Source organism: Chiloscyllium punctatum, chromosome 17, assembly GCF_047496795.1.
Source record: "Chiloscyllium punctatum isolate Juve2018m chromosome 17, sChiPun1.3, whole genome shotgun sequence".
Lineage (NCBI taxonomy): Eukaryota > Metazoa > Chordata > Chondrichthyes > Orectolobiformes > Hemiscylliidae > Chiloscyllium > Chiloscyllium punctatum.
In genome coordinates this window covers 25,756,538-25,768,488 of record NC_092755.1, presented here as the reverse complement: position 1 = coordinate 25,768,488, position 11,951 = coordinate 25,756,538, and the positions used below count along the sequence as shown (strand labels likewise).

The 11,951-nt window shown below is 42.3% G+C and overlaps 1 pseudogene and 1 gene segment (V, D, J or C); both read left to right on the top strand.

Moving 5' to 3' along the window:
* The first annotated feature begins 1,049 nt into the window (after positions 1 to 1,049).
* LOC140488207 (heat shock 70 kDa protein-like) lies at positions 1,050 to 2,770 on the top strand (annotated as a pseudogene).
* Positions 2,771 to 11,239: 8,469 nt separating this feature from the next.
* On the top strand, positions 11,240 to 11,880 carry LOC140487754 (Ig heavy chain V region-like). The segment is given in 2 exon segments: positions 11,240 to 11,360; positions 11,489 to 11,880. Coding segments are annotated over 2 exon segments (426 nt in total).
* Positions 11,881 to 11,951: the final 71 nt, after the last annotated feature.

Genomic DNA, 11,951 nt, shown 5'->3' with positions numbered 1-11,951 from the left:
AAACCGAAATTACCTCTCACAATTCCACCCTTTTCTTTCTTTAAGATGTGCCTGACCAAGATAGCACCCCCCTCCTCAAGGGCCCGGGAAATCCTTGGTCTTTCGCAGCAACATCACTTTAAGTTCACGCGTCCCATATTGTGGAACCACCACTGCCTGGAGTCGGGAAATATTTTTCTGAATTAAAAACTGAATACAGGGAGTTAGGCAGGGTAATACGAGAAGAAGAATCATGCCCCCCCCCAACCACCAGCAACGCCGTGCGCCACCAGCTACCACCTAGGAGACCATCCCACCATCCGATGCCACTAAGAGGACGCCAAGATTGTACTGGCACATGGGCCAATTTCCGAATTTCATCGGAAATTTTCAAAAGCGCTTTACCATTATCGTCAATTTCTAGACAGCAGTTAGTCAGGTTAAACTTCCCGTACACACCCCCCTCCGAGGCCAACAGATAATCCAAGGCAAGTCGGTTTTGATATATAGCAGCCCTCATCTGATCCTGCTGCTTAGCCAGCAACTCCAGGGCCAGGGCAGTCCGGTTAGTAATAACCTCTACGACTGCTTGGAGCCTGATAATTCGATTTAACATATAGATAGGAGTACGATATCCCCATGATCCGTCCTGTGCCCATGTAGCTGGCCCGTAGTATTCAATAATCCGGGCCGGTGGCCACTCATCCCCCCAATCACCGACTTGGATATCCCTTGGTGACCTACGGAGGGAGTCAAAGAGTTTAATCCCCAAATCATCGCCTTCCTCCCGGGGTAATAGGAAGAACGCAGGTCGTATTAGACCCAGGAAGCATACCCCAGCCCATCCCATGGGCAGTTTGGAGTATGCCCGATTACCGCATATCCAAAATAGGCCATCTGGAGCAGGCCCTCCCTGCCTCACAACGTCATCCCACAGCTCCTTTACCCCGGGGACGCCCTCATAAGGACCAGGACCACTGCAATTCCAGTATTCGGACTCCTGACCCAGAGTCTGGACAGGAGTATCCCAGCATCGATTCCCCCGACAACCACCACTCCAGACTCTCATCATGCCATCGGAAGAATCAGAACCTAGTTCGTCAGAGGAGGAATCAGTACGTAATGGAACGCAATTTTTATGACCTCGGTTTGCAATGTACCAAGTAATATCCTCAGGCCACCATACTCGCGTGGTTGCATCCAATATATTCTGACAGGGACTAATCCCTACCTCCACGGTCCCCTTGCCTTCAATACAGAACTGGCCCTCAGGGCTGTTTGTCAGTCTCCACCCCTGGCTTTTTCTGTCGTTGACATGAGTCCAAGTGGTTTGCTGCAATTCCCCTATGTCTAAGCTTTGACCAGTCCACGGCCATTGTTCCGACATATGCGGCCCCCCACAAACCCAGCAATTGCTAACATTTAAAACAGTGGCTATTCTAGAGGTGAGATCAATAAACAGGTTTTGTGTAACATCAGGGAGTTCAATTTTTCCTTCTACCTCTTCGTATACGGATGGCACTTTAGGGAGCACGACCGTTCCCTAACGGTCTTGCTCCTTCCCCAACCCCCGATCAGTGATCTGTATCTTGGTCTCCTTGACTCTGTCAACCTGCTCCCTGAGCAACACGGAGGATAGGTCCCACCTCCCAGTTTTGCTAATAGACACCCAGCGGTCATTTATAGGGCATCCACGGATTTTGCCACCGTATCCTTTATTATATACCTGATAATAGGGTCTCCCATCCTCCCAACATTCATGGCGTGCACTCACATCGTAACACCTATCGTCCACATAGGAATGGGACACAAATGATCCCGAGTAGATTCGAATCCCAAGTCTTACTGTAGGTCGACATTTATCACATCTCCCCTCACTCTCCCCCACATACAGGAGTAAATTGATCAATATCCCCACCAATACAGTCCAAGTAGAGTTCATTATCGCTGTCTTTTCAGTTTGACCACCAACGGCTTGTCCCCTTGCTCGCATTTCCAAGTGCTTTCTCCTTCAGACGGAACAGGCCCCTTTATCCTCGATGCGTGGACCCACCCTTTCTCTTTCGTCCGAACAGCTGCTTCAGTTGTTAACAGAACCAGGAACGGTCCTTCCCACCACGGCTGGAGCTTTTCGGCCTTCCAGGTCTTAACAAGTACCCAGTCTCCGGGCTCCACCTTATGCAAGAGGAAGTCGAGCGGCGTAGTGTGAGCCAGGAGACCTTTCCTCCGGAGTTCTCTTGGGCAAATTTGACCTCAGTGGGATCCCTCCTGCGCCACGTGGTGTACCACAGATTGAGGTCACCTTTGATATTGACGCAAATGGCATCTTGAATGTCTCTGCTGTGGACAAGAACACCGGCAAAGAGAGCAAAATCACCATCACCAATAACAAGGGCAGGTTGAGTAAGGAGGAGATCGAGAGGATGGTGCAGGAAGCGGAGAGGTACAAAGGTCAGGATGATATGCAGCGTGAGAAAATTACAGCCAAGAATTCCCTGGAGTCGTACGCATTTAACATGAAGAGTTCAGTGGAGGAAGAGAAAACGAAAGGCAAGATCAGTGAGGAAGATAAGAACAAAGTCATCGAAAAGTGTAACCAGGCCATCTCCTGACTGGAGGCAAACCAAACAGCAGAGAAGGAGGACTTTGAGCAGCAGTTGAAAGATTTGAAAAAAAAATATGCAAGCCCATCATTGCCAAACTTTACCAGGGAGGTATGCCCGAAGGGCCATTCTCAGAACAAGTCAGAAAGGACCCTTCTGGTGGACCAACAATTGAAGAGGTTGATTGAAACTTTAACTCTCTTCAAAGTAATATCATTTTCAGTTGGTCTCTCTTCTCCACCATTCCATCCCCCCACCTCCCTGAAATTGCAACAGTCCTTTAGAATTTCTCGGGGCTTCTGTAAACCCAGTTGATTTGGACATTTGCACAGTTAGGTAAATGATGGCCTACATTTCTGAAGTTTGGGTGTTTGAATGGTAGCAATTAAACGTGTCAATGGTGAATTTTTCTGCAAACTGTTTCCTGTATGTTTTATACATTGAGTAGTTTACACCCTTTTAGCTGCTAATGGAGTTCTTTCTCAGTTTTCTGCACACTACAAGAATGCACCGTATGATTCAGAAATTCAGTCAGTTGTCACTAATCCTGAGAAGTTATTGTTTAGACAGGTTATACTTACAGTTAAGCAAGCCAGCTATCCTTTCTGTCATGTAGTTGGAACAGTGTTCCCTTATAATAAATAGTATACAACAGAGATTCTATTTTCATACAGACCACAAGAAGGTGGTGTTATAACAATTGGCAGCCTTTGCAGACTTAATTTGTATGCAATTATTGGGGAAAGTAATCACAATTAAATATCTTTGGTGGAAAATGCATAACATCCGAGCAGTGGCTATCAATAATACAATTTCTCTCCGTGCACAACCAATTTTCAGATGATGTCCTTTGTGTTCTCCAAAAGCTTGTTTAACCATTTGAATCATTAAGTGGATAGGACCAATTTTCATGCATTGTGTGTCTGTTGCTGTCATAAATGTTTTTTTGTTTGCAGCAAAATTTAAGTTTTTTTTTGATACCTTCCAGACATTGATTCTCTCACAATCTTTTCCATTTTTATGACTTTTCTTTCAACTCTGTCTGTTTTTTTCCCTTGGTTAATCATTCTTTGATATTCCCTTCCTGGAATCATTTTTCCTCACTGAGGAAACTGGGAGTCATGAACTATTTTCATAAAAGTGTGCAGTTGTTCATTAGTTGTCTTTTCTATTAAACTTCTTTCTGAGTCCACTCCAGTTAACTCTGCACAATGCCTACCTTCTTCGAGTTTATAGCACAGTTGTTTTCAACCCAAGTTTCTTACTCTTAACATGAATGCTAACTTCTATCATATTATGGTCACTGTAACCTTTAGAGTTTATTTTTACTTTGTGATCATGTATTAAACCTTCCTCAGTATATATTATCAGACGCAAAATAGCTTGATTCCCATTTGGATGTAGAACATATGATTCTAGAAAAGTGTCCTTCTGACTTCCTTAGGCAACTTGATTTTCCCAATCTACATGAAAATTAAAATCACCAGTGATAAATATACTGCCTGTTTTTTACACACCTTATTTTCTCCCTGAACTATTCTGTCCCAAAGAAAGCTACTGTTGATGGGTCTGTGGACAACTCCCAGCAGCATCTTTACCCATTATTTTTTATAAGCTTCCACTTATATGGATTTTACAACATATGTTTCCAAGATCATTTCCTGCTACTTATACTTATTCTATCTACAAATAACAAAACATACCCCAGCCCATCCCTTAATCGCCTTAGATCCCTTATTTACCATTTCCGAGGACTTCATATTTCTCCCGTGATAATCTATCACAATGTAGCCAATTCCCGGACCTTCAGTCCCGTGATCGCCCAGGTTCCTTTGCAGGCACCCCCGGTCTTTGGATTCCTGTGTCCTACGTCTCTGTGAAACAGATCACAGGCACCCCGTAGGTACACGTTCCTCCGCAAACACGGTCTCTGCAAAATCCCTCACAGGCCAGCCCCGGTCTCTAGATTCCTGAGTCCTACGTCTCTGTAGAAAAATCCACAGGCACCCCGTAGGTCCCCAGACGTCCGGAAACACGGTCCCCGCAAGTTTTTCTTACCTGGGTTCGGTGCACCGAAATTACTCGATCGTTAACCGTCCCCACTGCCTCGGCCACACCCCTCCTTTGTTTTCCTGAGCCTCCCGGATATCACTCGCTCAAGCCGCGCGGGGCGACAAGCAAGGAATCAGGGACTGCTGAAATCAGCAGGGTGCACCTTCTCCGATGTCCTTCCTCAGCTCCCCCCGCGGCCGGAGTGTTGATCCCGGACAACGAGCCCCCAAATTGTTAGAAACGAAAATTGCTTCTTAATAATCGCTCTAGACAAATTCAGGAAAACAAAGCTTTATTAGCAAGTCTGCAGAGATGGGCAGCCTTCTGAGTAAAAGGCGCGCTGAGGCTTACAAAGTTTCTCATTATATACAGCACAAGTCCCTCCCCTCCCTGGTTCTAACGAGCCATGAGGTTCACATTCTTAAAAACATCATTATTCTTCGATTTACACCCTTATCACAAAGTCTGCAACAAATGCCTCCAGACCCTCCCCTCCCTGGCTCTAACGAGCCATGAGGTTCACATTCTTAAAAACATCATTATTCTTTGATTTGCACCCTTATCACAAAGTCTTCAGAGTCTCCAAAGTTGTTTCTCTCACCCTGCAGTATTATCAGTCAAGGACTCATCCTTCCCTGCCTGTGTTAATGGTTTCATCAATCAAGGGCCTGTTTGTTTTTACTCTGCTCACAAATTGTCAGCATTCTGCACAATTTAAACTATTCTACTTTTGAGTATACAAAATGTTTTAGAAAAGAAACAAAAGTTTTGTCTTTTATTATAGATCAGTCTGTGGTCCAGGCACATCTTAAAGTTTAAACCGAAATTACCTCTCACAGGTAGCCATGGACACCTGTATGGACCCCAGCTATGCCTGCCTCTTTGTCAGATATGTGGAACAGTCAATCTTCCACAGCTACACTGATACCATTGGCCACCTTTACCACCGCTACATTGATGACTGTATCAATGCCACCTCATGCTACCACTAGGAGGTTGAACAGTTCATCAACTTTAATAAGACCTTCCACCCTGACCTAAACTTCAGAGGGACCATCTCGGACACCTCCCTCCCTTTCCTAGACCTCTCCACCTCTATCTCCAGTGACCAACTAAACATTTACTACAAGTCTTCTGACTCCCACAGCTACCTGGACTACACTCCTCCCACCTGACCTCCTGTAAAAATGCCATCCCTTTATTGTCAATTCCTCTGCCTGCACCGCACCTACTCCCAGGAGGACCAGTTCCACCATAAAACATCCCAGATAACCTCCTTTTTCAAAAATTGCAATTTCCCCTCCCACGTGGTCAACGATGCCCTTGAACCCCATTCCTCCAATTTCAACAGGGAGCCCTCCTGGTCCTCAACTTCCAATGCACCGACCTTGCATACATCATATCATCCTCCGCTGCTTCCACCGCCTGTAAACAGACCCCATCACTCGGGTATATTTCGCTCCCTACCCCTATCTGCATTCCGGTGGCACCATTCCCTCCGCGACTCCCTCGTCAGGTCCATGCCCCTCCACCAGCCCACTCCTCACCCCTATCACCTTCCTTTGCCACCACAGGAAGTGCAAAATCTGTGCCCACACCTCCACCTCACCTCCGACAAGGCCCCAAATGATCCAGAGAAATTTATCTATACTTCCACAAATGTCATCTGCTGTGTCTGTTCCACCTGAAGTGGACTCCTCTACATCAGGGAGACAGGACACTAACTTGCTGATCATTTCAGAGAACATCTCTGGGACACCCATGCCAACCAACCCCACGGCCCTGTGGCTGAACACTTTAACTCCCTCTCCCACTCCACCAAGAACAGATCAGTCATATTCTGTTCATTTCCAATGAATAAATACAAAATAACCGAGTCTGAATTTGGGATGATATTAACAGGATTCATTTCGAACTAAGCATGAACAGATTATTTTGACATAACAGTTGGAGAGATTCACTTCCTGAAAAAGCAGATCAAGTGATATAATCTGCACCAAACCGAGTTTGGTCAATACTGAGGCAAAAATACAGCTTACAGTCTTGAGTGAAATAAATAAAGAAACTATCTTCACTCCGGAACAAGATAGAGTGTATTAAATATGAACGAAAAAGCAAGTATTTTAGGATATAATAGAAAAGTGATTTATAGCATATTGAAATGCAAACAGAGATGTGAATTTGTGTCTCTACATTCATCCTAGCTAAATTAATCATTTCAGAAATGCCTTTGTTAAATTTCATGAATCATTCGTTGGTCCATTCACGAACCTTGTTAGGTCCTTGTTAAATTCTGAACCATTACCTTCCAGGTTCACAGTGGTTGCGAATTTCATGTTACAGCAAATTGTGAAGTTGTCCACTGTATGTCAATGTCTTAGTTAAAAATATAAGCAATCACAGCTCCAAACATTTACAAAATCTCACTATGGATCTTCCTTGAATCCAAAAAAATTGTCCCTTTGATCAATGATTTCTAAAATTTACTCACATATCTGTTTTGAAGGAAGTATTCAAATAACTTGAAGTGCAAATGGTTCCCATCAGTCGGAATACAGTAACATTTCATGTGTTACCCCACACAAAAAGATATCAAGCAATATTCACGAGTTGCTCTAAGCAAGTCTATGATGGACTGTTTTGTCAAACAAAATCATTTCCAATGTTGTGAGGACTCGTCTACCTTCTGTGCAATGGTCTGAATTTTGTGTCTGACTGCAGATGACACTGGCTGATCTGGGTATAAGTACAGTTTGTGCCTTTCACATTGTGAATGTATATTGCTGACTTTAGTTGAATAAAGTGATGTTGTCTGGCACCATTAATTAGACCATTAATTTCCACATCACAAGCCAGACTATCAGGTGGAATGTATTGATCTCATTGAAACGAATGCTTGGAATATTTCTGGTATGAAGAGCCTCTGAACGAGACAAAGTAGGAAAGATGAATTTAGAGTAGTAGGAAGTTTTCACGACAGAGAGAGATCACTTCGCCCATCGCACTTGTATCACGTGAAGACAGAGCCTTCCAGCCAAGACCTAATTTATAGCATGTTGTCCATAACCCTGCAGGTGATAGCACTGTAAACATTCGGGAACATTGTGTAGGGTCTAATCCATTATCAACATAGATATGATCTCCAATGCTGTAAATCCTGGCTTATGGGGAAAAAGTAGGGGCAGAACTGTATCAATATTCAAACAGTTGGTACAGCCCTGAGGAGCTAATAGGCCCATTTCTAAACTTGTTTCTCAGGACATTTTGACAATTCTTGACTTAATATCATTGTAAACTGACATGAAAAAAATGCAGACATGTTCCCCAGAAATGCTGACAGCAACATACCTTTATTCAGCCAAGATGAGCAACATGAATTAAGAAAGTTTAAAAAAGAAACTTTCTTTTAAATTATTATTGACAACACGGATTTCACAAAGTGCAAAGTACAGAGGGGAATGGTGGAGGGTTGGGTGTGGGCGATGTTCATTGTTCCCTGATGTCTGGTTGCGTCTGTGAGCAACAGATGAACCTGCGAACCAGATTCAGGATGGTATGGCAGGTATTTCAGCAGATATTGTGTACACGGAATTCTCCCATAAATCAGCAATGACACAAACATTTATTTTTGATGGTGTTTGAAGCCAAAGAAAATTGAAAAATATGGTGGGACAAGTTCCTTTCATTTCTTTGAATTGGTATCAAGGGACACTGTCTGTGGACCTGGGGTGGCAGGAGGATCTTAAACAGCAGAATGTGAGGGAACAGAACCACCATTGGAAATCCAGATAGACTGGAACCTTTATCACTGGAGGGTGAGAGTTCGGGGGGGCGACCTCATATAAGTTTATCAAGCCATGAGTGGAAAGGTGAATGGCTCTAATTGACATGATTCATACTGGAAATGTACGAAGCTTTCGTTTCAAAAATATCAAATATCAATAAACTCCACCTGATAATCTGGCTAGTGATGTGGAAATTAATGGTCTAATTAATGGTGCCAGACGATGCCTGGGACAACACCTAAAGTCAGCAATATACATTAACAATGTGAAAGGCACAAACTGTACTTTTACCCAGATCAGCCAGTTTCATCTGCAGTCAGACACAACTTAAAATTCAGACCATTGCACAGAAGATAGACGAGCGCTCACAACAGTGGAAATGATTTTGTTTGATAAAAGAATCCATCGTAGACTTCCTCAGAGCAAATCATGTTAACAAACTAGTTCTTTTTTTTTGTGTGTGGGGTAGTGCACGAAATGTTACTTTAATCCGATTGATATGAACCATTTGCATTTAAGAAGTTATTTGAAAACGTCTATCACAGTAGATACACGAGTAAATTTTACAAATCATTGATCAAAGGGGACAATCTTTTTTTGGACTCGAGGAAGATCCATAGTGATATTTTGTAAGTGTTTGGAGCTGGGATTGTTTTCAATTTTTGACTGAGACATTGGCGAATTTTCCCTATGGTGTGGGATTTCAACAATAGGGAACATGTTTTTACAATGAGAGGAGAAAAATTTTAAAAAACATATCAGAGACAACTTTTTACAATGAGAATGGTTTTTGTGTGGGATGATCTTACAACCTTTAGAAGACATTTGGATAAGTAAATGAATATCAAATGTTTGGAAGGATATGGGCCAAGTACACACAGGTGGGATTAGTTTAGTTTGGGATTATGACTGGCATGGACTGGTTGGACCGAAGGGTCTGTAACCATGCTGTATCACTACATGACTCTGACTATTTATCAATTTTTCTCAATATTAAACACTGCTGTAGTGATCATCGAATGAACTGTTGATGTTAAGGTTGTGTCTGAGACTCTGTGAATATTTCTTTCAATGAGAGGAGTGACTAGTTCTCCAAGTTACATAACTGAAAAATAAACTTTCCTCCAGCATTGTTGCTGAGTCGATTTGTTTCTGAGGAGGCAGTGGTTATGGTTTGCAGTTTGCTTTCCACCAACTGGTCAACAGTGAGACAAAATATCTTTGATCCACTGCAGAAACTCCACCTGCTTCCAGTAAATGAAACTGGGAACTCAAGGACCCCTTCGGCAGTCAGTTTAATTGCTGCCAACTATTGTATCTGGCCTATTAAAGGGAAAATGAATCAACTCAAGTAAAATCCTACCAAACAAACGATAATTTCCCATTTACTCACAATGGATACATTTCACTTGGCATTTCTTCTTTAAAAAGGAAAGTCACTAAATACAGCATTCACTGTGTGACTGTCAGAAAACAGGACATTGAATGCAGTGACGTTCTGGTTAGTTCAGCCTGTTTATTGAGTATCTTTAAAGCTCCTGAATATGAAGTTAATGGATCCAAAATCCCACATTGCAGTAACATTTGTTATCATCTCAAAGTAAATTAGCAAAATTGAATTGGTTCAAACTCACATCACTTGTTACACCATTCTCGGATTCATGCATCTCATTAAAACTGAGTGTAACAGCGAATTTTTACTGATTTTTATGAGTTATCTGCCCCTGTCAGAGCTATCAGTGAGCAGAGACATGTACTGTTTATAACCTACATCCGTGGTAATGATTATTGTAATACTCTCTAATTTAACCAAACATTCCTGATGTACCCAGACTGTTAGATATGGACGTATGGACTGTCCTGTTCTAGTTCATTAGATGCTCTTTCAAAAGTTTACCTAGGTGTTATGTATCACTGCCAACTCATTTTTTTTGTTTCTCAGGCACACAGCTTTCCTTTACTATGCATTTTAGGGTCGGAGCAATTTGAAAATAAAGATGCAGGGAGAGACATTCTGCAATGTAAGGAGGTGCTTCTAATCTCCGAGTCCAAACTGTTTAGTGACACACACTCACATTCTGAACATAATCACTTTAGACATGCTCCATATTAGGTTGCCTAAACTGAATATAGAAACGCAGATTAGAAATGGTATGTTATTTTGTAAAGTGAGAGAGACTTTGACAGCAAAAATAAAGTCACTAATTTTGTTGGTTAATAATATTATTGAAGTTCTTTTTAGCTTTATCTGCTTGTGGTGGAATGTAGAATTAAAGGGAGTTAACTTCTAATTGAATATTCTAAATATAATCACTTTGGACAAGCTCTGTGTTTCGTTGTCTAAATTGAATTTTGAAATGTTTAGTATGAATTACATGTTATTTTGTAGTGGGACAGAGACTGGCAATGTCCTGGGAAAACAAGCTCAATTGTTTTACTAGCTGGTAATATGTTTGAACTTTGATTTTAGTTTTATCTGCTTGTGAATGAATGTAGAAATAAAGGGAGCTAACATCCGAATGAATTTGTTTTTTCTTAAACAAAATACTTACAACTATCATGTGAAACAGACCTGAAGCTACTCAATTTTACTTCCACCATTTAAATAAAAACACTCCCAAAGAAGCTATTCAGCAAAATAAATATCCCAAGATGTGTATATGTCCATGTTTCAGCGTAACCTCGTAAATACATGATCCCATGTGTTCAGGCTGTACAAGCTGAGACCAGGATCCAATCTGAGCCTCCAGCAGGAAACCAACAGGCAGAAGCTGTGATCCTGCCCCTTTCCGATGGCCATATAAATCCTGGGCACTAGACCGTAATTCAACACTCCTGGGTCGGCTCTGTTTAGAACGATCTTGACAGAACCGCTTCCCACAAGTTATCAGAATGATTGTGTCGACAATTTTTCTCAGTTTATTCCTTACTTTCTTATCATGTGAGTGTTTTTTGTTGAAATCTGTCTTTGTCACTGTCTCAATGTTAGTCTACCGCAGGAATGTAAAAGACTCAGCCATCATTTCATCAGCATTAATGCTCATGGTTTATTTGTTTTCTTTTTTAAAGGTGTCCAGTCGGAGATTGTTTTGACTCAGCCAGAGGCAGAGACTGGCCGTCCCGCAGGCAGCCTGAAACTGACCTGTAAAACCAGCGGCTTCGATCTTAGCAGCTACTACATGAGCTGGGTCCGACAGGTTCCCGGACAGGGTCTGGAGTGGCTGCTGTACTACTATAGTTCATCCAACAGTTACTATGCACCAGCGATTAAGAATCGATTTACTGTTTCCAAAGACAATTCAAACAACATTTTCGCGTTGGACATGGGGAACCTGAAGATCGAAGACACCGCCATCTATTACTGTGCAAGAGACCACAGCGAGAGGAACCAGGGCTGGACCCATTCAAAAACAGCTCGAGTGAACATTTTGTCAATTCCATCATAAAATGACGGTCAGTACGAGTTTTAAATGCAATTATACCAACTGCGATCTGAAGCAGACCTCAGGCTGCCTCTTACAAAACTATCAAA